Below are 25,610 nucleotides of genomic sequence, written 5' to 3' on the forward strand. Positions count from 1 at the left end.
AGAAATGGTTCATTCCTAAATTCTCTAAACATTGGTTTTATTAGTATGAAGGGCTGACAGTAAAAATATGGGAATAAAATTTATTTGTATCACACACTGAGCAGGTTAGGATGAATGTTATAAATATTATGATCTATTTTACACTTATTTTTGTCCTTAGGTTTGCACAACTCATACTTAATAGTTTTGTTTAACTGTACACTCATTTATTTAAGGGGAATTTACCTTATGGTTTGTTTTAACATCAAATAAATGTATGGGAATAAAAGATATAAAAGACGGCAATGAAATTAATTTAAGTTTAACTTTACAGAGTTGAAACGTTAAAGAGTGAACATTACCAGACAAGAGGCTCGACACCTAATGGGCTATAACATTAACAAGATGCAGACATGTAGGATTTTACAGTCCATCTACTTCTACTCGCCCTGCAAAACAAATACAAAACTTTTAATGCACATTTAACTACTTTACATTATTTTTCTCCACAGGGAACCTCGGCCTTGTATACAACCAGTGGTTGTTTGTGAGCCAATCACGTCCCTGGTTTCACGATGGAGCCCTCCCCCTCCTTCACAAACACACAGATGCTGTCACTGGCAGAAGACGCTGAAGAGGAGCTCTCTGTGCTTACAAAACCTGACCGGACATCTGCTGGCAAAGAAGAGGGCCGTGCTGTGTCGCTCAGTGTTTGTGGGGAAGGTGAGGAAGACGGAGCAATGAAAGACATCATGTGTCAGAGAAAGAAAACAGAGAGAGGAAGAGAGAGGGGAGGGAGAGAGAGACATGCTCCCAGTGGGATTGTTGTCATAGTGCAGTTTTCTTACTGAAGACATTGAAACCATGTGACGCGTCACCAACGCATCTCCTCATGGACTCACACACAAAGAGCCTGCAGCTGATTATAATCACACTCTGATCTTCAAAATAATAATCTAACAGGATCTAATTTCCAAAGGGGGGGGGGGGGGTGTAATTATTCATAACGACATAATGAAACCTGCATTGATGGGTAACATCCAGATGAGTTGCTCTGGTATTTGTCGCTAGTGGGAACTGGAATGCAGCATTTGGTCCCAGTCATAATAATAATAAGATGATCTCCAAATCATGTGACAATCAATGACAATTCTTTCCAGCAGATTATTTAAAGGTAGGAGGGCCCTTTGGACCCTCCCCTGATGCAGAGCCAAGTGCAGCTACTTTAAAACAAATTCTAATGTGGAGTTAGTCTTCAAGTAGCGAGAATAAATGCATTCCTCTGCAAATATCACAACGTAGCTTTGAATCTGGAACCTTACGTTCAGAATCTACATTGTTTTCCAACAAGACAAAATCTCCTGTGATTATCATGACGAGTCTGCAGAAAATCCTCAGACCGGACCAGATTGATTGGATTACGGGACAGAAAGTACAGCAGCAGATTAGGTCGGGTTGTTGCGGAGAAAGCACCTCACGCTGACTCATGCAGATTACAATGAGGGGGGTCAGCAGAATCTGTTGAAGGGAGGGACCCTAAGAGAACGAATGAGGCTCTTTTGGAAGCCATGCTGGATTTGTTTTTCTCATTCAGGTGAGCGAGCTGGGCTTGAAGTGACCCGCTGCCCCACGAGCATCATGGGTAATCCTCTCCTCCACTGATCGCATGATAAAGAGATAAGATAACAGGAAGGATAACAGCTAGATTATGGATTTACTGGCGTCTTTACTGTGTGAGTGAATGGAGATGGTGAGGAAGGATAAAGCCAGACAGGACACAAATAAACTGTGAGACTGAAGTATCTGTTGTAACTGCACGTTCAAGGCTTCAGATAAAAATGCTGAGGTTTCAAACCAAAATCGAGACTTTATGAGCGTTCTTTATTGAATTAGAAGCTGAACTTGGATCTATAAGGAATTATACAATAAACCAAAAAGCTCTGTTCACATGAGTTTATTCTTGTGAAGTACTGGATATCTACAGGAATGTTTAGTTGTTATCTAATTTCCCTCGTCATGGATGTTTGCCATGAAACTTGGAGGGTCAGGGATGAAGTCATAAAAGTTTGGTGTATCCAGGATTCTTTTTTTTCACTGTCTTGCAGGATTAACGTTTTTCAACATTTTTGTCGACTTCTCAGAGAATTATGTTTTCAGACAGATTCAGGGAGTTGGTATCTATGAGTGTGTACAATTTCATGGAGTTCCATTTAAATGTGGTTTCAAAGGAGCGTGGGCTTTTTTCCACTGCTGTATGGTAACAAATATACTGGAAACCTGTAACTACCACCAATGTGTAGCTGAGCAATGTAACGTGGCCTTAGCTGTAAGGTGTGTTTTAACTTGAGGGGAAATTTAGGCCTCGGCTAAATTCTACATTAGTTTCATTGTTTTATTTTTGCATGTGGGCTTAATGTAATCTACAGAGGCTTGTTTCTAAATCGGTAATCTGATGAATTTAAAATGTGCTTATGCAGCGGTTTCGCTCAGCTGCCGGGGAAAAGCCATCTTTAATAAACCAGCGCATCAGATAACATTTTTCTTAATGTGTGGAAAAGCCAGTTATGGGGAAACGTGACTTTCTATATTTCTCTTAACAGCTGACCGGAACATCAGCAGCAGAGTGGAAGAGGAGAGACGTGAGGCAGAGCGCTCTGACAGCACAGAGCGCAGATTAAATATTGACCATCTCCTGCAGGAGCCTCGCTCGGATCGTGTGCACGAGTAATGGCATGAATTTACAAAAGATCCGTGTTTATATTTAGAACGCACGCTCGAAGGGGCAGCTCTGCGCTTGTGTGTTTTGCTGTTGTGTATGTGTGTTTATGGGGATTTGTACTGATACAGTGGAAGGAAGACGTACAGACGGATGAAAGTGGTGAAGATGATTTATACTTAAAATACACACACGCACACTCCCATCAGCACCGTTTCTATCCCAAAGGCAAACAAGGCTCAGTGAATTGAGATTTCAGCAGCGCCATCGTTTGCTTTTATATTAAGCAGCTTCTGTTTGTCCCCTCCCATCATCTGGCAGGGCTGGGGGCCTCTGGGGGCCACTTGTGCTGCTCAGCGCCTGCATGCCTCCACTGAACACACCACAGGTTACATGCTTCTGTGTTCACATGGAGGATGAGAGTATACGTTTTTTTTTTCCTCTTCTGCAACGATCGCATAATCGAAAAAGATTTACGGTTACTGCAGAACATTGATATTAAAACTTTTCCCACGTTTTGTTACCTCTGCAAAGGAAGTTGTTTCCATCAGTGTTTGATTTGAAGCAGGATTAAATAAAATAACCAATTCCCATGAAACTTGGTAGAAGGATGTGGTAGGTCAGAAGTGCCAAATTAATGTGTAATAATTCTATAAAATGTTTGTTATTTTGCTTAATAACCTCCTACAGTTATTAAATATGTGTTGACATTTTAAATCACATGAGGGAAGATTGAGGGAAACCTCTTTACAAAGTGAAAACATCAGTATCATCAGAGGCCTGAGTCGCTCTTCAGATATCGAGGCACATAAAAGGTTCAGTGACAACACTGCTCTGATGGTGATGTGTACAGACATCAGGCTTAAGCGGAGCGGCAGTTTAGGAGAGTGAATGTGTGCTCACATGGTTGTTAAAACCTGGCATCTTACTTTACTTGACTGTTTTGTGTAATTACAGGTATTAAAACAGGTATGTAGTCTACTAGGTGTCATTAAGCGTCTTCCTCCCCATCGGATGCACAACATGAGCTTCTCAACTTCTCCAGGTGATGGTTGTTATCTTTTCAAGTGTCTAACATGTTGCAGCTCAGTTGGTGAAACGCAGACAAAAACCTCGGGCGTATTATGAACTGCGTCTATGGCGAGGTACGATATAATGAGCCCCATTGATTTCCATGTGCTGCTTTCATGTATCCATCATAAATATTTGATGACTGGTGTGGAGGTCTGGCCAGACTGGGATGGAAGTGGGGCCTGCGGGGATAGAAAGTGTGTGTGCATGTGTGTGTACTTGTACTTATATATTAGTGAGGACTATTTTGAGCATAGATCTTACGGATAAAGAACATTTTGGCCGGTCATCACTTTTTGGTTTGAGGGTTAGGGTTAGAATTAGGTTGGGGTTAGAAATAGGGATAGGCATTTAGCATTGATGGTTGAGGTCAGGCAAATGCATTATACCTGTGAGTGTCCTCACTAAGATAGAAGTACAAGACTGGTTGTGTGTGTGTGTGTGTGTGTGTGTATGGGTGCGGTAATGACCCCCCTGTGAGCGGAGGGTGGAGCTGACAGAGCCTTTACGCTCGCCCGCTCCTGCCCTCCGTTTATGAATAATTAACACGGAATCTGCCAGTCAGAGCGGACCGGTGGCTCATTACAAGGCATTATGTACGGCAGTGTCACGCAAGCTATCAATCAAGATGCATCCACTCATGTGCGTCAAGTCATCTCCGGGGATGAGAGAGACAGTGGGGGGTAGGGTGTGAGTGTGTGTGAGTGTGTGTTTGCACTCGAGGAGATGGAGAGATGGGGAGGCCACGAGAGAGACACAGTGCAAACAGAGAATCACCCTCAACTACGCAACCCTTCTATAACCATATAAGGGCATGGGCTCTGCTTTAGGCTGCAGATTGGTGGCCCCTCCGCCGTCACACTCTCATCTGACGGTGACTTCAAGGTCTTTTTTAGAGGGCGGGGTCATGACATCATCAAGCTCAGCAATCTGCATTAGACCTAAACTGATGAAACAATCACCATTATGACCAACATGTTTAGCATCGACTGTCTGTAGAATCATGGGATATTCTGCAAGACCTTGGTTTTGTTATAATGAGCGTTGTAATATTCCACTTTTAGCAAATTAACTTTTTTGGCATATCGACCATTTTAAGTGCTTTACAGCACCAGTCACATTAACTCATTTAGAATTAGCTTTAGCACTTTTCTATCACACATGGTAAATGGTCTGTGATCATAGAAAGCTTCACTAGTCTTCATGGCTTTACAGTACAGGTTTTATCACTCTCACAGCTTCCCCATAATTCACACATTCCTGGCACAGTGGCAATCAGGGTCCCTCTGGGGGATGAGTGTCTTGCCCTTGGGCATTCGGCATTCAGACTGGAGAAACCAGGGATTGAACCGCTAACCCTCCGGTTAGCAGACTTATCACTACTGTTTCCTTTACAGCCAGGGAGACCAAATTTATCAAAGATATAGTTTGGATTTGGTGTTTTAAGGTGGCGTGTTTTTTTATCAAGATTCAATAAGACACTTTAACCATCCATGAACCAAAACAGGAGAAAACAAACACAAACTCCCCTCTAGTGCACATTTCTCTAATCAGGTCTTTCAGTAACGTGGAACTAATTCTTCACCATTGTTTAGTCACATTTTATGTCCCCTGAGCGTAAAGGAGAACAAGCGGAGAGGGTGCAAAGCGTGGCTCCTTCTGTTTTTTGTAAATCCCCACTGCACTCACCTCTCCCTTCTTGACGGTCATAGACTGGCGCCGCGGCGTCGTCTCCTCGTTGATGCTGGACAAGAAGTTCTGGGAGATCCGCAGAGCGTCCTGCAGCAGAGCGTGGTCCGGGTGGCTCGTGGGTGTGTGTTTGAGTAAGTCCTACATGTACAGGAGTGAAGAAGTATTAACTTTCAAAAGCAAGCTCATTAAGCTTAAATGCCTGGGTATATGTATGTGCAACTAAAAAGTTACAACATGGGACATTAAACGTCATGACTGAAATGCATCACGGCTGCATATAGGTTATTACTTTTTCATAAATGCGATAAACTAAGACCTGGGTTGTAGCAATAAATGGAAAAGCAAAGTATAAAGACAGATGTTCTTCCATCTTCACTAAGATGCAGAACTTCAGTTCACCCAGGAGGTAAAACAATCAAAAATAAGACGTTGGAAAAATAAAGTTCAGTCTTGTTTTTGCGTTTTTCTCTCACATGAAACTAATGCACACATCCTGTGGTGGCTTAAAACAAGTTATTTATTTGGAATCTGTTTACAGAGCCTAAGGTTGGGTACTTAGGTTTTTTAGGAGATGGAAACCTGCGTCATACCTTCAAAGGTAAATTTCTGAACAACAGAGAGAAGTCATAAAACACAGCAGGGTTTAAAGTAGTGACATTACTTACATGAAGTACCAATGTGCTACGTGTTACTCTGTCCACTGGTTTATATAGTAAAGCTGTAGAATAGAAAGACGAGAAATCAGACTTAATTGTTAATAACACAGATTTTTATATATATATTATATTGGCAGAAGTGACTGACCCTCAAGAGAGTTCTTGCCCGTCTGGTCTTTACAGTCTTTGGGGCTCCTCACCTTCAGGTTCTGTTTTGAAACAAAAGTTAAATCCAGACATTGAGATATGAAAACATTTATTAAAAACAGTTTGGTACAGTTAAGATGTTCAGAAACATGGCCAGGTTATTATCTTTGCTCGAGCTATGAGGTCACCCACTCTCAAACTAATTATGCCCTCCTCAGCAGCTTTCCCCCACGTCCACCATCTTGCTCAGATGGTTCAGAGTCATGCATCATTACTAAGACCATTAACAAGCGTCCATGATGAATTCCCCAGTCTGCATGTAGACCCCAGTGTCGACGCTAACCGGTAGCCCTCATAAAACATAGACGAAGATGGATGATGTATCAGAGATGTGCCACATGCTTGAAAAACGTTGGGGGAGAAACGGCACAAGAGCGCAAAGACTTGGTCGTCGCACTATTGCTACAACTGAACTTTATCCCTGTGAGCTAAATTAATAAAGAGGTGAACATTTCCTCAGTTTAATCTGCGTTTTATAGTTCAACTAAAGCTCCACACATCGAGTTACAGCTCTAGAAATATTTCTTAAGGATGAATCAATTTCACAGAAGATACAGATTGTTTTTTCACAACACTACTGAGGTCGATTACCAGTTTAAACCAGGGCCACTTTTGTTATATCAGCATCCAAAACTCAATTTGAGGCATGAGAATATGTGTTTGTTGACAATAAAAGAAATTGTTCCGGGCCACCGCAGCTGTCGGAGACTTGTGTTTGAGGAAAAGATACATTTACAAATTTATTAAGCTGTCGAGGCTCGTCTAAAGTCTGTGTATGTACGAATACACTGACTGATACAATACTGAGCTCATATTCTCCTGGTCGGATGTGAGTATGAAGCGTAGACAGAAAATATCAGTCACCATCCTCAGTATTCTGGTATTTCTGGACACGAAAAGCAGCAGATAAATAAAATTAACACACACACACACACACACACACACACACACACACACACACACACACACACACACACACACACACACACACACACACACACACACACACACACACACACAGTATATTGCCTCTGGCTACACTTGTGCAATAATATTGAGCAGAACATTCAAATTTAAATGCAGTGAGATGATAAAAGCTGTGTGGGTGAATAATGGGAGAGCGTTTTGAAAGTACATCAGGTACAAACTAAAAAGAGCTGTAAGAGTCTCCCTCTATACAACACGACTCTGAAACTGTTCCTATATAATTATATAATATACTGTATAACACTATGTTAGTTCAAACTGTGTTTCTCTTATGAAGTGTGCAGACCTAAAAAATACTTTTAAACAATATTTAAGAATCAATTTGGTTTAAATACTCTCCGGTGATGAATGTTGAAGTGAACTTCACTTTACTTTTATCTTAATTAGACACAGCATTGCTTCATACATCAAAGAGAAAAGAAACACTGGTGAAAGTGGATAATTTGCTGGTATGCAGGGGTTAAGAGTCCGACTGACTGATTTAACACGGTGCTAAAGTGATCCCATAACTCAAGAGATCACAGCGACAACTCTGCAACAACACTGAACTTTCTGTCTAATGCCTTCACCCACATTCACGGTATCACTTTCAATAAAAACACCCACATCACTATCACCGCTTGGCACCACTCTCTGTTATCCTCCCTCCACCTACTCACCTCAGAGATTTCTGCAAACTGCGTGTTCGCCTGGCAGCACTTCTCCGCAGTCTCCACGGCCAGCTCATAGTTGTCCACGAACGCTCGGTAAACTCCCAGTTGGCTGGCCTGATGGAGAGAGAGGAAAAGATATAGAGATGTGATGTTAATGTAAAGAACAGTCTGGAAGTGTTTAGAGGTTTACTAGTGTTTTCAACCCCTGACTGAAGTTAAAAAGTAACTTTTGACATTTTAGGCACTTTATTTCTGAAAGATTTGTTGTATTCTGAGCCGTGGCATCTGAACTATTTCACATCACAAAAGACAAATCTTTACTATCGACAATACGAAGCTCAAACTTGAAAAAAAAGATAAATTGCAATACGAGATAAATAATCCTTGACATTTCATAATGGAAAAAGGAGATTCAGTCCAGTCAGCTGCATCTGGGAAACTGTGACCTGCAGATGATCTGACAACAGCACCAGCAGAAGCACAACACAGATCACTGTAACAACAACAACAGCAGCATAGGAACCGCGGTAACCTTCGCAGGATGGACCCGTCGCCGTGGCAACCAAGGGGGACCTGCACTCTCCTGGGGTGAGTAATTAATGATCAGTGTAACAGAAGCTATGAAAGCACGTTTGGTGAGCTGCGCGGGTGAGTGAGATTCCAGCAAACGCTGCCTGCCAGCGCTGCGATCCATCTCCACGGCAAACAAAAGGACAGTCAATTCTCCTGAACAAAAGCCAGAGGACGGGCGGGTACAGTGGAGACGTGGGCTTTGTGTGTAATGTCGAGTTTCACCCAGACCTCTGAAAGGAGATAGCTCCGGAGCGCTCACCTGAGTGAGGCGGATACACGAGTGCTTTGAATTACTAAGTTTAAAGCTCTTTGTGACCTAACTTATTACACGTCAGACCTTTTAGGGTAAACATGAGCCAGTGTGGAATTTAGTCCATCAATACCCCCGACTGAGGAGGTTTGTGTTTTTGCAGCCGTTTATTGGTTTGTTTGCAGGAATTCCGCAAAAACTACTAAAAACTGATTTCCTTCACATTTTGTGGAGAGGCTGGACGTGACACTAGAAGGCCTCTCATCAGTGTTTTCCTACATTTTGGTTGATTTCTCAGAGAATGATTAATGAGACTTGATGGGAAAAGATCTGGCATGTCTTTGATTCTGTTCAAATGAAAATATGGATCCAGTGAATTTGAAATGTGTAAATTAATATTTTATGTAGAACTTTATTTAAACTCCTTTTATTTCATTGTATTTTAATGCTGATAAAGTCAAGCATCATGTCTATCCATGTTTGAGAATTCTATTGCTCTCATTATTGCAGATCCTCTTTGCCTAGCCGTTGCTAGAAACTTGCTTTTTAACTATTATATTTCCAATATTAATATTAAAAATATATCATGTTATTATCATTAATGGCACACATCCATAAAACATTTCCTATAACTATCTACAGCTCATTAATCCTTTTAAACAGTTTTTAGTGAAGTCACAAGTTTTCTCAACATCATTTGCACTTATTGTGTTGCTGCTGGCAACATGTGTGGGTGTGGTACATCTGATCTACTGGCTTGTGAATTTTACACATTAATACCGTCCTAAAATGGATCTATGGTGTTCTGTACATCAAGTACTTGCAGGAAGAAGTAAAGTGGTGGAAAAAAAGAGGAGTGGAGCAATTTTCACAATCCTGTGTCGTGCCCTAGGCCACACAATCTGCACCATTCAGAGCGTGACAGTTCGACTGTGTGAGAGCGCGTCTGCCAGCCGCATCCACCGAGCCGCACACACGACGGCGTAAAGGCTTTACCGAGCGATCGGCTGCAGCTACAGTGTGTAAGAGCAGAAAAATGGCTTTAGGTGATGAGAGGAAGCGTCTGGGTGTTTGGATTTCTCAGTTCAGGATTTGTCTTGTAGTGAGACTCAGTGTGGAAAACAACATTAAGAAGAGAAGCCTCATGACGGACCACGGCTGTAGATTGAATTTAACCGCTTGGCTTGTGAGTGAGCCCGAGCAGATATTCATTCTCAAATTTGTGGCAGTCATTCTGAAGTTTTGGAAAGCAGAGAAAGAGAGGGTGAAGCTTAAACCACGTGTTACAGATCCAGAATGCCACAGAACTTCTTTAATTATCTAGTTTGACAGTCATAACTGAAAAATAACACATGTTGATGAAAGTAGAAATACACAACACAACTCTCAAATCTTGCATACAGTACACATTACTGTTTTACTTGTGGGGGACGTTCCGGTGTGAAATATTGCCAAATTGCGGCAAAGAGAAAGAAGTGACTGAAGGCTTCTCTAATCAAAATGTAAATTGGTGGCATCATGGTGTGCATCCAACCTTGGATTTAGACATCGTGTGTTCTCCTGATCATTGATGTTAAAGGAACACAGGATAGACCCTCCAACACACAAACACTATATACATACAGCACAAATGGTTGTGAGGCCAAACAAAGGATCAAGAGGTTTTCTTCATCATCAGTCTCTGAAGAGCAACAGTCAGTTTATCTCCGTCTATGTTGGTGGTGTAAAACCTTCACCTCTTTGCTGTGTATGAAATGTTTAGGAGAAGCAGGAGCACACAATTTCCAGCCTTCAAACACTTCTCCCTGACACTCACGCTCAAAACCCGTCACCGACGCTTTGCCTCTTCCCCTAACTCGTCTCTTGCTCTGATGTCTTACGATTCCTAAAAAACTTCCTCTCGCAGACTTCTGCGTCACAGCGACACGGCTCTATCAGAGTCACAGCAGCCTAAATCTTCTCTGATACCCTCTCATCCTCTTTCAGCCTATACCACCCCCTCCATTCTTTCCCTGTATCTCCTCCTCTGCTCCCATCTAAGCTCTTCCTCCCTCCTTCCCCACCAAAAAGAACGACTGACGTGTAGCATTTCTGTGTGTTCAGCGTCTTCTCAATCTGACTTTTATTAGCTACTGTCTGGAGGGCAGAAATGGGACACAGACTTGGGGATGCACTAGTGTGTGTGCAGAGTGACAACCACAGCCAGATTGTTGATACCGACAGAGAAAGAGTAAATACAGTGCGTAAAAAAAAGCACTGTATTTACTGATCAAGGCTGACGTAATGGTTAAAAGCAGACAAAGGAAATGGGCTCTCGTACGATCACACGAGCACCAGACGAAGCGAACCTTCACTCCATCTCCTAAATAAAGCTCGAACAACAATAGCTCTCATACACTGTTCACAGACTACAGCCGGCTCTCTATTTAGTCATCACCCATATCAGAACCATGAAATCACATCTTTTTCCGGGAACAGAGAATCATTTCATTGTGACCGAGGAGCAGTTTTTAGAAAGAAAAAAATATAGATGAGCATCTAAACAAAGTAATTGATTCAAATAATTGATATTGTGCTCGCTGGACTGCAAGGTGAGGCCGCAGGGAAGAAAAGGCTGATGGAATACGTTACTAAGAGAGAGAGTGAAAGAGAGAGGCTCCTATTTATAGCAGCTTCTTTGAGACACAAAGCACACAGTGGAGTGATGGACTCAGAAAGGCGGCATTGTGAAACATGCATGCACCTCCCTCTATGTGTGTGTGTATGTGTGCATGTGTGTAGATGTGTGTGTGTTCGAGCACATGTGAATCTGAGGGGGAAAGAGACAGAAAAGAGAGAGAGAGGGAGAGTGAAGGAGACGCTGGTGGGAGAGAGGGGGGGAATATTTAGGACGGAACTAACAAATGATTCATTGTGGGTTAATTGACCCATTGTGAAAATGATTAAATAGACCCAGTGTACGTTTGGTTCGGATGCGTTTGGAAGAAACCACCAGAGGGAAAAGAGAGAGCAAGAGAGAGAGCAAGAGAGAGAGAGGGAAATGGGAATAAAAGGACAATTCAGATTTAATTTGTCCGGATTTAACATGATAAAGGAAAAGAATCACTACAAAAATCAAATCAACATTTTTTTATTGGTTTATTGAGTTTGCTGATGGAAAGTCTCCCGATTCCAGAAATAACATTAATATGAATGATGCCAATTTAGCAGAGTAGGTTTGTTTTGGGTCTGCATCCATACGTCCTGTTGTTGAGTGTCCTGTGTCACTCTCATCAGGGGTAACGTCACACAAACGCACACCACAATCCCAAATGCACCAAAACCAAACCCCAAATCTCCTTCTGTACCCACTCACCAGTTTCTGGAAGAGGTCCCCGACTCTCTGGTGGTGGCTCCACTGCTGCACGCGGGGCAGGAGTCCATCGTAGAACTCCTTGTGGATCTCGTACAGCTCAGGCACTTTGAAGAAGATGGTTTCTATCTGGGCCACGGTGAGGACGGGCTGCGATGTTGTGGCTGCAGCCTTCAGAGGCTTCATGGGCTGGGCGAGAACAAACAGGAGAGATGACAGGTTTGACACAGGCTCGAAAACACGTTGTGTCTCTGTGTCTGTGAAACCTGATCAGGTGGTCTCATCGGTGTAGGAGGTATTTAGGCCTAAAAGAACATATGACTGCTTTGAATTGAAATTGGTACCTTTTTAAAGTACATAACTTTACTGCAGACATTTCAAACATAAGCGTTTTTTATTCCCAGTAGTTTTGTCTGTTAGTGAGAGAATCACAACAGTAAAGTTGTGTGCCATGAAACTATGATGATCACACCCCGTCATTTAATCCATTGCCAGAATAAAGATAACGATGACAGCATCTATAAAACAACTGAGTCAAGAAATAAAGGGACATTTAATGGGCCATTATCCTTTATTTCCACTTGTGGCCACAGAGGCTGCCGTTAGGGAAACACTAGTCTCACTTTAAGGATTTGTGCAGAAGCATCTGTTTAATCTTACATTTCCAGATATGACTAGTGGCACCAAACAAAAACAAGAGGGCATGAACTCTGGACAATGTCTGTAAAATTGGATCAGGACATTTTCCAGTCTTAGCTTTTCACCTATGAAAAGGAAACTGTTCAGGTTTGACGAAAAATGTTCGGAACATTCATGGCGAGGGGTGGAGCCTGAGTAGAGACTTTGAAAATGTGCATTCTTGCAGCTTGTGTGTGTTCTCACCAGCAGCAGAGCCTCCAGGTGACTGAGGTATGATTCCTCTGTGGCCAAGATCCCAGACAGGACCCACTTCCTCATCTCCAAACCTTTTTCCAGGTCACATTCAGTCTGTAACAAACACACAGAAACACAGTGATGGAGTTACAACAACATCAAGACACATTTTGAACTTACTGTACATCTGTTAACTGTTTTCACACTGGAACACGGCATGAAGAACATTCAAAGCATCGTATTATCCCTTAAATCAGCTCATTTAAGAACCTCTAATATGACTTCTTTGTAAATCTAAAATTGAAGGGCTCCCGGTTGTTAGCCGAGCTTGAAACTCCCGCAGGTTTTCCGTTTGTGTGCGCTTCAGTCTGGAAAATCAAACGGCAACAATTGCACCTGCTAGTCATCCTCCCCGGTTTCCTCCGCACTCCCCTCAGCCCAGTCAAAGCTCACGAAGGAGTGCGGACATGAAAGAAAACAGAGAGACAGACAGAGACTCCTCGGGCTGTCTTGTTTAACCACCAACTCTGAAATAACTCAAACAGGCAGGGTCTCCCGTGGGAACAGGGTTGACTTATAAATATGTGTGTGTGTGTGTGTGTGTGTGTGTGTGTGTGTGTGTCTGAGAGAATGTGGAAGTACCAAGTGAGCGCACACACACTCGTACACTAACACAAACCGAGTCCAGGTTGGTACGCGGAAGCATCCGGCCCCTCAGGCCATGAGGAGGAGGAAAGAGAGAGGGAAAATTGGGAGGAAGGGTGAGGAGGAGGAGGAGAAGAGGAAACGATGGAGACTTAAATAAGATACAGGATAATTAAGAGAAGATGAAAAGTGGAGAGAGGAGTTATTCAGTCTGTATTTGACTGTCTGGAACTGAGATGGAGGAAAACAAAGGCGACGGGATAAAAGTCAGACGAAAACTTTCTCTGCATCTTTAGAGAATAAAAGAAAGTATTTTTTTGTCTTTTATTGGGGGGGGTGCAAACAGTTTACTTAATCTAGATGACTTGTTCTCAGGTTTTCATTTTCATATTAAAATGATTATATGTATAATGACACAGTGAAAGTGATTGTAATTGGTTCGTACTGTCCACACTGACCATGATGAGTCTGGACATCATGGAGGAGATAGGGAGATAACTTCTGACATGAGGCTCCACATTATTTTAAGACAGAGTTAGATCATGTAAAGCAGTAGTTTATTTTTCAGATTAAAAGCTCAGTTCAGTCTGTAAAATGCCCCAAAAAGTGAAAGATTCACGTCCCAATTCCCTCGAGCCAAAGGTGATGTCATCAAATTGCTTATTTTGTCCAAACAACAATATAATTTACATCAATAACAAAGAATAAAAGTAGAAAATCATCACGTTTGAGACTCTGGACTCTGCAGACTTCAAGCATTTTATAAATATGTGTCATAAAAAGATGTACAGTATTTTTACGAGCTGGATGCCTGTGGGTTTATGCATTTATTTAAGTGAGAAGGGGTTAATGTTTCCATGGCCACTGCATAAGCAGATGCTGGCCCTGAGGATTATGAAACCCAGTCCAGGATTTTTTACGGCCTCACTGTTTGCACGGGGCCAAACGACTAAATAACCTGTTGGCCAAAAAACATGATTTAAAAGCCTCACACGAGCCCGGCCAGTCATAAATTCAGATTTAATTTCACCAACTTGACTAAAGACATTGTGAACAATTATAAACAGCACTCACACTGTACACGTTAGTGCGTGTGATTGCAGTTTAATAACCATCAATCCTTTGTGATGGCAGCTCTGTGCTGCTTGGACCAGGTTGCGTAATAGAGTCATCTAAAGAAAGACGTGAGCATAATTTAAAGATGCTGCCCTCTGCTCTAGTTTTCTCACGATCTCAGCCAAACACACAAACATTTGTATTAAAGCGAAGAAAGAGACTAGCTACTTGATTTATTTATATAAATTTAAAGAAATCAGACATAGACGCCGAGTGGAATGGGATTTAAGTATATGCAGACTCTCTTCATCTTCCCTCCCTGTTCATCTCGTCTTAAATAGTTTCCTTCACTGAGAAACATTAACTATTAGCATTTTCTTTCTCCCTCTGTCTTTTTCTTTCTTACGTGAAGGATGAAGGGATTGATTGTGACACACATGCATTATGCATCACACAGATCTGTGTAGGGATCTGCACTGTATATAACATCGGTTTCCCCATAAAAAAAGCTTTGGTTGCGTGTTATGTAGACGCCGAGTTTTCTCTTTGTAAATTTAGAGCGCAAATAAAAAGTTCCTGGGAGTAAATATATTTCTATGATTTATGATTGCTTTTAAATGTGTTACGTTGAATTGCAGCGGCTTTGAATCCGTCCGTCTCTGCAGACTTGAAAAGGGGAAGCCTCGGGCAGCAAACGGAGCCCCCTGAATGTTTGTAAATGAATGAAAAATGAATGAAAAATCCTGAGCTACAAGTATCAGCATGTGCATATGTGACTTTGACCCTCACGAGAAGTACATGAGTGTCCATTTCAAGCTTTAAAAAAATCACAAGGAGGAAACAGCCACATGTTACTGAGCTGTATGAGGGGAGACAGGAGCCATAAAGTGTGTACTCATCCTCTCAGACCCCCAGACGACTCCCCAAGGAAGGACCCACATCTCCAGACATATCATCTTTTATTCATCGCCGTGGCAACTAATGAGCCCATCTCTGGGTTCAGACTGAAGGCTTGTCTGTCTGCATTTGTTTCTCCATCATCAAAAAAGTACAAATAAAACACTATTTTCCTGCTTTAAGTATATTTGGGTTTGTGCGTCTCTTATATTTCACATTTAAACCCCTTTCAGCGTCAACATAACCCCTCCGCAGAGGAACATAGTTTAGTGTATCCGATTTGCTTCTGATTTGTTTATGTGTGGATGATGTTTGCAGGAGGATCACATGGATCAATACAAACAGTGTTTATTGGACAAGCCTGCCATTGTTGCTCAGGAGGCTGAGATAGAATAACCACATTATTCTCCATCTCTGTCTCTTTTTCCTCCTCTCAGGTTGGATCGGATGGAAGTGAGCTTGTTCCACACTTTATTAACCCTTTTAAATGTTCGGTTTTCACATTCTAATCTGTTCAGTCTCCTGTTCTGCCACCCGTCGCTTTCTGAAATATTTAATGAGATCGCTTCCCAACTCCACATGTCCGTAAGGAGCCTTTTCAGAATTATCCTGCGCAAGAGGAGAAAACCAGATTTCTTCTGGGTGTTTGATTCTTGAATATTGACAGTGCTGTGTCTGCGGAGCTGCTCCAGATAGAATTGCTTGCGATGCTGCATCACGTCATGCTTTTAATTACAAGAGAGCATGCTGTGCAAGCACTGAAGGTTCATTACAGACATGATAGATTATAACGAGGCAGATTTTCATTTTACTGAGCCTCCTAATCCAGTGAAGTTGGTCAGATGGTCGTTTAGTGCTGACTCAGTAGAAAAAGAAATTGCCTCTCTCTAAGGTTGTGGCCTTAATGTGCGATGTCAGACAGGGTGAGGGGGCAAAGGGGAAATATATGGATGTAGTTGTTTTAGAGCTTTTTGTAATTTATTATTTATGTCACATTGACATATGTGCGTCATGTTCTCATCACCTATGTGGGCTGCGTCTCCTCTTCTTCTACTTGGTGAAGACAGAAATAGAACGGTCTCTTGTGCTTGAATGGCCAACAAGTACCATAGGTCTCAAACTGTACCATGATTGTAAAAGTGTGTGTTTGTGAAAGATGTGGTCAGTGTGTTTGACATATTGTTAAAAATAACATATCATAGCACGGCCGTCATACGTCAGTAGCTGACTTCCAATCACTGACCCCGCTCCAGTGCGGGGAAGTCAGATTATTATGAGAGAACATGATCCGCTGAGGAGAAGTAGATCAGCAGCCGCCCCGCTGATGGTGATGACTCATCAAAGTGATGTCATAGAAGCGTCAGCTCCCTCTGAGCCAATCAGAGCCCGTCTGGCCTCTGACTCATCAATTAGAGCCGCAGACTAGGATGCTGTTTGATAAGGGGCGGGCCAAGGGCAGACCAAGGACGACAGTAACTCCATTTTCTTGGCAGTTATTGAAAGCCTGTCTGGCTGCTTGGAGAATTCACTGATGAATTAATTGTGAGGATCGTCCGGCGCTGCTTCCGTCAACCCTACACACACTCACACACACACACACACACACACACACACACACACACACACACACACACACACACACACACACACACACACACACACACACACACACACACAGACTTCTGCTTCTGAACATGAGTTTACTCAGCAAATCCTCTTCAACAAATTCATCATCCTGCTCTGACAAAAAAGAAGTGAAGACAAGAGAAGACATTGGCTGTGCAAACTCAGGCATAATTGAAATGCAGTGTGTGTGTGTGTGCGTTTACATGCATGCGTAGGAATTAAAATCAGTAAGAGTTCCGAGCTCACAGGTCAAAGGTCGTGAGCAGCCAAGTGATTCATCGTTTATTGGCAGATGCGAGCCATCAATCAGATTGACAGGCGCTCGCTGGCTCTCCTGCTCAGACAGAGAGCAGAGACTGAGGGGGCTGAGTAACTGATACCGCTTCATGACCACTGATGCGATTACTTCCACCAAGGGCACAGTGGAGAGGATCACTATTAGCTTATTACATTCTCCCATGATACCCCTTCATTCTAATCCAACATATGGCTGGAGCATGTTCAGCAGCTACCTGCAAAAACATCTATGGGGCAAAAAAATAATGTGTAAATGACGATGGCAACTGGGAGAAGTGGAAGTAAAACAGAAAATGTGCGTAATTTATTGTAAGAACAAAATATGTAAGGACCGCACTGCTGGGGTGAAGACGGAGCTCAGCCGTAGAGGTAGAGCGAGGAGTTTGGACTTCTGTGGCGAGCGAGGAGTTAAGCCGCTGCTCTGTCATGTCGATGGAGGTGACGTGAGGTAGCTCAGAACCCAGAACTCACTGGAGAGACTACATATCCCATCTGGACTGGGAACGCTTTAGAATCCCACAGGAGGAGCTGGAAATTGTGGCAGGGAGAGGAAAATCTGGAACACCCTTCTAATCTTGCCTAAGCGGAGGAAAATGGATGGATGGATACATATGTATAAATAATACATATACGTATATGTAGCGTGAAATAGATCCTAGCTATAGCCTTCACGATCATTCTCATCTTTGCTGACTCTGGGGTTGTGTGTGTGTGTGTGTGTGTGTGTCCGTGCAGCCATCCGTGTGTGTACCAGACGTCATAGATCACTGGCTTTCTCTCCGCAGACAAGAGAGAGCATCAGGAAGGAGGGTAAGAGGATGAAGGCAGCAACGGGAGTGATGGAGGTGATAGGTAATTCTGTCTAATACCCTGGATGAGAAAAAGCCAGACCCTTACAGGGGATGAGATTCTTCCCCGGATGACTGGTTCTGAGGTTATCAGGCAGGAGAAATTGTGCTTTATCAATCCTCTTTAATGGCAGATTTGATTTCTCATCAATTGACAGCTTCTGATGGTGCAGGATTGCTGTAAGAATAGATTAGCATACTTCCTGGACTGTATTGAGGTCAACGTATAAGCCACTGAATAGTGATACCAGCCATAAAAATGTGAAATATATTATATTATATTAATATTAAGGGACATGAATAAAACATTAAATTGATTTTAACAAGGTTTCATTTGTGTTAAATAGCTGAGTTGCGGAATCTTTCCGACACTGACCGATTTGGAGGACTCCAACGACCCAGAGGAGAGGGTGTCCCGGCTGCTGCGGCTCTTGGAGCTGAGGTGCGGCGAAGACGACGGCGAGTCATCGATGTACGGCAGGATGTCGTGGTGCCTCCGCTGCTCCTCGGCACGGTCTGCATCATAACCGTATGAGGGAGGGGTCCCGGTGAAGTGACCATCTGTGATTGGAGAGCAACAAACCATGAGTTGGTTTCTTCTAGAACCAAACCAGCCAACATAACACTGTTAACGTTATATACAGCATCTGAATTACGTTCACTTTTAGACATTTAGACATTACTCCACTTGTACATCACATAGACGACTTTCTGTAATACCTGGTATTTGGTGACACTGGACATAGTTTCATATTTTTGCACAACACAAGTCTTGTTAGGTTTAATCTAATTTAACCTGACATCACGATGCTCGCTGGGCAGGATCATAGTGAGCCTGCATGCACAGGAGTTCGTCATTGTGTTGCAGAATTAATTTAGCTAATTAATGCAGCTCTGGAAACTGGGGCACACCAAATGAGTTTCCCCCTGCATCTTTGTTCATGCATTCAGAAGAAAAAAAAGCCCACACAAGGCTCAACAAGAGAGGAAGCACTTGAAAAGGCCGACAACAAACTGGGTCAAGGTTCGAATAATTTGAGCACCGAGTGCAGCACCTCCAGGGAAATTTTCGGCAACCACCCTCCGACCTGCTTCTGCGACGGGGACGCTCTCTGTGGGAAAACAGCAGCTCTGCCGTCGCTAAGTGGTCTTGGCTATGATCACAAGGGCTGCTCATTAAAAGCAGAGGTGGGAGAAACTGATAGAAGTGATTTTTGTTAAAAACCTCAACCTGTGGCTTCCACTAAACTGTTCAGCTACCAGGAGGAGAGCGTACAGTCAGCGGTTCTGGGAATCTGGTGTGTAACAGCTGAGGAGAACACATCAAACATCTCTGCATGTCACAGAAGAACTTTCTGCTCATCTCCTCCCACTCCGACATTCAACAGAGCCGCGCTTCTCGGAGACAAGAGCTGACCTCTCTGGGCCTCCTCAGTGCTGACTCAGACTAATAACATGCCAGAGATGAACACAAACACACACACTCACACACACCATCCAGAGTGTTGTCCAGTTTACTTTAGAACACATTCAGCTGACATCTTCCTTAATCTCTTGTGCCTCTATTGCATCTATAACCCATATTTCATTCATAACTGGTGAACACCCTCACATACACAGACATATGCCCCTAAAGTCACAGGTCACGGGGTGAGGGGGGACAAAAGGGACAGAAAGAGAGAGAGAGAGAACAATGCCAGTGTGTCCGGGCCCCGTCTGACCTTCAGCCCACCCACTGCTTGCTCCGTGTACTCGCTGCTGCCTGTGGGTGGGTACTGCCCACTGTGCCTTCTCTAACCGTTGGCAAACTGCCTGGCAAAAACCAACATGGGCTCTCTTCATGTGTGTGTGTGTGTGTGTGTGTGTGTGTGTGTGTGTGTATGTAAACAATCTCCTCCCTCAATGCCAAACCTTGCAGCAAACCAAACTGAGTAGAGTACTACACATCCTCCATTCATTTTTATTCCTAGCATGTGACACTGCTGTTATTTTGCACATATTTTTTGTATTTCCAGATTCTTGTGTTGACAATAACACTTTTATTTCTCCTGTCCTCAAGTCTTTCCTTCGTTGGATCCTTTCACTTCTTCTAAACAGGGAATCTATGTAAAAAAATAGAAATGAGTCGGTGCCATCCAGGCGTGTTTTTATTTCTATTCCTGACCCCACCCCTCCTCATAAGGGAATGCATCAACATCTCGAGCTGATGTTTAAAAACTCCTCCAAAGATTCATTCAAGAACTACAGGACTTTATTGGTCGTACCACCCTGCTTTGGAAATATGCTGTCACTACAAACACACTGGATGTGTAACTGTGTGTGTGTGTGTGTGTGTGTGTGTGTGTGTGTGTGTGTGTGTGTGTGTGTGTGTGTGTGTGTGTGTGTAAAATGCTTTTAAAGCCCACACGCAGCCTTTAGGCCAAAAATATTGAACATCCAAACGGCGATCTCAAGTACGTAACTGTCTCTTGGTTGAGAGGGGGGGGGGCACAGTTCTAGGCCAAAAAACCCACAGTCATGAATAATAATGATAAACTGCAGATAAACTGAGGCTACATGAAATGCCAAATGAATCACCACACTGACTAAACCGAGCGTCTTCTGGGGAACTGATGTCTCCACGGAACAAAAACACACAAATGCTAGAATCTGAAAAAAAGCTTCTGTGTATCTGCTTTTTACAAATCAAACCAGAGTAAACCAGTTAATGAACAGATTAAGGAATAATAAAAATACTGATACACAACAGCTGGTGAGACCCACTAACAGACTTGCCTAATATAGTTTATCTTTGAACCATCCTTTTACCTCATGGATGCAGGCCAATATAGAGCATGAGAGTGTGCATGACCAGCAGTTTCCAGTGGGGGAGGGGCTGAGCTTCCCAGGTTAAGTTAATGGGTCACTATAGCCTGTGGTCGTCAAACACTAAGCTTCAGTCTGTCCACGTCTGACCTCATCTCAGCCCAGACGTCGCTTCTAACGTCGCCTTTCTCTCTCCGTCTGTCTCTCACATTGTTTCTTTGAACGCCCCTGCTCGCTTGTTAATTTGAGGCCTCATCCTCATGCAGCTCACACATCTTCCTCTTCCTCTTTCTCATGAATACATACCCACACCATCTTACAGAGAAACACACACACACAGCTGTGAAATGTTTACATGGAAACAGCATTTGGGGGCGGGGGGAACAGGTCGTTTTTTCCTGCTGCAGGTGGAAAACTACAATCACATCGGGAAAAGCTGGTGCTCTGCTGCCAAGGCAACGCACAGGTCTTTCCAAAACAATATCACAGGCTGGGGTTGAGGGCTGCGAGGGTTGATGGGAAGTCCCACATAACAGAATACACAAGGGTTCAAATATTGAAAATAGTTTTGACAGCGTCCGCATCAAACAGAACCATAGTTTGCTTTGTTTGATATTCATTTTGGTGGTTGTGATAGCATATTGATATTACAGTGGCAACTAAATTAAACAAGTAAACCGGTTCATTAAATTTCTCTATGCAAATGGAAAGACAGCATTTTTTTGGTGCAATTTATTTTAAAATATGCGCAAACACAACAGATGAACAGGCCAACATCAGACGCACACCCGTCAATAATTCAATCAATGTCAAGTATAGGTGGATGTAGCCCATGTGGGGGATGATGACAGGAAGTACAAAAGTGTTAAATCCGCTCTCTAACATCGTGACAAAGACATGAACCTTGGTTCAGACTTTGATTCGGAATTTCAGTTTTGAAAACGCCGTCAAAACCTTAAGTTTTTTACGCATCAGTTTTTGTACCAATTGTGACTTACACACTCAACACAGCTCGTCTGAGTTTAGTTGAGATAAAGAGCTCGGTGGAAAAACAGACAAAGGAAACAACTGTTTCCTAAAGCTCTGCGTTGCTTTGTGTGGTGTTGAAGGAAAGGTGGGGTTAGAAAATATAAAATAAACGGGGGGAGGGTGTAATCACAGTTAAGTCTGACATAATTTTCAGAAAGACAATATAATAAATTACAATGAAGAGAGAGAGGATAGAGACAATGCGTCAGAATGAGAGCTGTGAAATTAAAGAGAGAGCAAGAGAGAGAGAGCGACTCTCTAAGGAGGTAAGATATCCTCGATAGTGAGCTCGCTGCCGCTCCATCCCCCATTATGCTCTCCAGTCAGCACGGCCGCCATAAATCTGCCCAGGCTGCTGACGCCTTTATTGGACTCTGGGTGGAGGCCTGTCATCCTAACACTGCCAATATAACCCAACCTCTAGCTTTCTCTCCCTCCCTCACACACACACAAATTACAAAGGCATTCACACGTCTTTACCTTAAAGCCCCACCCAGCCCCATAGGATGCTAATGTTACGCTACAACAGAGCCCTCTTTCTTAATCCAGCTATTTGTCGAGAGAGGAGAAAGTAATCAGAGATCGAAATGGTGCCTTTTAATGGCTTCCTCCAGCTCCCTCTCAATAAATCTAACTCACACACAGTGTGTTAGTGGGGCACAGTGGATTTCAGAGGGCTAATCGTACTGAAGAGGCCAAATCTGGATGGTGCAGATAAAGAAGCTGGAGCCCTCTCCCTTGAATAATGCTGCAATATTTTATTTCTGGCCTCCAAATAAATGGTGTCATATTTATATGCAGTGTGCTACTGTAAGTGTAAACCGGGATAGAGAGGGGAAAGTGGGGTGAGAGTCGCTGCAAGGGGGAGAAAAGAAAGAGAGAGCAGCCCATCCCATGAGTTCCCCCATCCCCTAAATATCCAATCTAGAGACAATTTAGCACAGGGGACAGGGGGCGGGGGGTGGCAGGCAAGTGAAAGTGGAAAAAGCTCTGGAAATTAAAGTGATGCCTCAGCCACGGCACCGCTGGGGGGGGGGCGGCGACAGACATGCCGTCAAATGAACTTCAACGCAGCCTCTCCTCCCATAATCCTCCAGCGACTGTGCAGGCACTTGACAGCAGTTAATTTGATAAATGTCGCCATCTTGTCATTAGAGGGGCGGAGGCAGCGCCACATAGAGCACGGGTGGTGCTATTCTTAAAATCCTCCATATCTGCAATTTAAAATCTGGAAGGGGCGGCTTCTGTCACCCTCTCAGACGACATGACTGCGGAGACAGTTCCGGCTTTTACTTTGCGGTCACAGTGGCCGCTTTGCATCCCTCACGGAAGCCATTCTGTGCCGCTAGATTAGAAAGCTAAATGCTTCTCACGAGATTAAGATTAATCCTGAAGGTATTCTTCACACAACTGCTGGAAATGAAGGCTTGGACTTCATGTAACAAAGTGTGTGTTTAGCTACACAAATCACAACCTCTGCAGAGGCAATGTCTGATGATTGTTACCTCCACGAAGGAGCTTATGTTTTCATCTGTGTTTCTTTGGCAGTTCTCAGGATTGCGCAAAAACTTCTGAACAAATTTCCATGAAATTTCATGGAGGGGTGGGACATGGCCCAAGGGAGAACCCAATTAATATTGAAATGGAAAAATAATTAATCAAAAACTGCTTTTATCATGGCCAGATAAGCTTTGCAGAGGTATATGATCTCTTTTATGAAAATATTTTTTTATTTCTTTGCACCCTATGAGAGGCAAATGGACCACACACACCATCGTGCATGATGACTGTAACTTTCATCATCTCCCTTTTCAAATGCACTCCATTAATCACAAATTCTTCTTCACTGATCAAACCAGCAATCACAGCGGCCTGACGTCCATCTGCCGGTAAATTCCCTGCTCCTGCTTCCTGGCATTATTAACATACTGGAGCTGAAAAATCATAATAAACCAATTTGTTTCCTGGAGGTAATCTCTTTGCCTCAGCATTGAAAATCTCTGTGGATTCGACCCAGCAGCAGCAGCAGGTTTCAGTTATAAAGCTGGGATGAACGCCAAGTTAGAGATACTGTTCCTTTAAAAAGGAAACAGCGCCCCCTGCAGTGATGTAATCATCTCTTTGTTTAAGGATGGAGGGATGAGAGAAAGAGAGAAGGGACACAGGAAGGAGCGCAGCCTGAAATCACACTATCGGAGGAAGAGAGAACAGAGAGATGATAAGAGGGACAGGGAGACTTGCACATATGTACCTGCAGAGCTGCTGTGTTTACCATGTGGCTTCACAATGCTAACACTTGTGATATGAGCCATTGTCTTAGTTGCATGGTTTGGTGAGTTTTCCTAAACTGCCCACGGGAACAGATGCAAACTGTTTGTCTACAGTTCTCCATGTCATAAATATCTGTCAACGGAATAATAAACAATATGTGATATGACAGCCAGGCCGCCTGCTGAGAGGAGTCAGTCAGAGCTGCAGCACGGCAGTCGGCTGCATCATATGCTGCTTAGAGAGATATCAAATGAACGTCTTGGGTGCTACAATACACAGCATGTGGATTTTCTCACAATACTATTTGGCTTCAACATATTTGAATCATATAAATGATGGTGGAGCTGCATTGAAGGGCTTTTATAAAGGAGTTTTGAGCAAAGGTCCCCATTCTCTTTACTTATATATGTTTAAAAAATATATTTTTGCAGGATACTATTGCTGTATTATTACTACAGTCCGGTTATCATTGCAACTGTGTTTACCATTTTTCATTATCGTCTTTAATGCAAATCTCACTACAACTTAATAAAAGCATTTATACAGCCACCAACAGAAAACATGTAAAACTATTTACCACAGTAATGTTTCAGACACGAAGACAATCAGTTTGCAAGGATATAACAGAGAGAAAAGCAACAAATCCAAATATAGTGTTGAGTAGAGTGTATATACCTCTGCAGAGACCCAATAGTCACTTTAAATCCAAGCTGCAACATATTTCTCAAACACGAAGATTTTCATCAAGGTCAATGGTTTATTTCAGTGAAATCAGTGAAAATGTCAAAAAAACGAAACAAAACCATTCAAAATGTCAAAAAAAGTTGCTGGATTGCATTCAGCAATTTACCAAAACCCAAAGCAACATCTTCAAATTGCTGGTTTCGTTCAAATAAATAAAAAGAAACCCACAAAGATGTTCAGTTTACAACAATCCAACACCACGAAAAGCAACATATCCTGACATTAGAAGCTGGAACCAACGATGAATCAATCAAGATTGCTGTCAATCAATTTCCTGTCGACTCACTGATCAGTTGTTTAACTACTGTTTTCAGTGACTTCTTTGTTGCTTGAGTCTTATGCTGACAAGTTTCCAGGAGTTTTCTGCCAGTGGATACTGCATC

General features: G+C 42.9%; 1 protein-coding gene across 3 annotated transcripts in view; it reads right to left on the reverse strand.

Moving 5' to 3' along the window:
- bcr (BCR activator of RhoGEF and GTPase) overlaps window positions 1–25,610 on the reverse strand; it is a 75,178-nt gene that overhangs the window by 14,315 nt on the left and 35,253 nt on the right. For all 3 annotated transcript variants that reach the window (XM_069513155.1, XM_069513156.1, XM_069513154.1), the window contains 7 exons: window positions 18,755–18,939; window positions 13,019–13,123; window positions 12,140–12,325; window positions 7,968–8,075; window positions 6,263–6,323; window positions 6,124–6,176; window positions 5,456–5,596 (listed from right to left, as the gene is read on the reverse strand). In XM_069513155.1, the coding sequence (XP_069369256.1) occupies window positions 5,456–5,596; window positions 6,124–6,176; window positions 6,263–6,323; window positions 7,968–8,075; window positions 12,140–12,325; window positions 13,019–13,123; window positions 18,755–18,939 (839 nt within the window). The remainder of the gene's footprint in view (window positions 1–5,455; window positions 5,597–6,123; window positions 6,177–6,262; window positions 6,324–7,967; window positions 8,076–12,139; window positions 12,326–13,018; window positions 13,124–18,754; window positions 18,940–25,610) is intronic.

Source organism: Paralichthys olivaceus, chromosome 18 (assembly GCF_024713975.1).
Source record: "Paralichthys olivaceus isolate ysfri-2021 chromosome 18, ASM2471397v2, whole genome shotgun sequence".
Lineage (NCBI taxonomy): Eukaryota > Metazoa > Chordata > Actinopteri > Pleuronectiformes > Paralichthyidae > Paralichthys > Paralichthys olivaceus.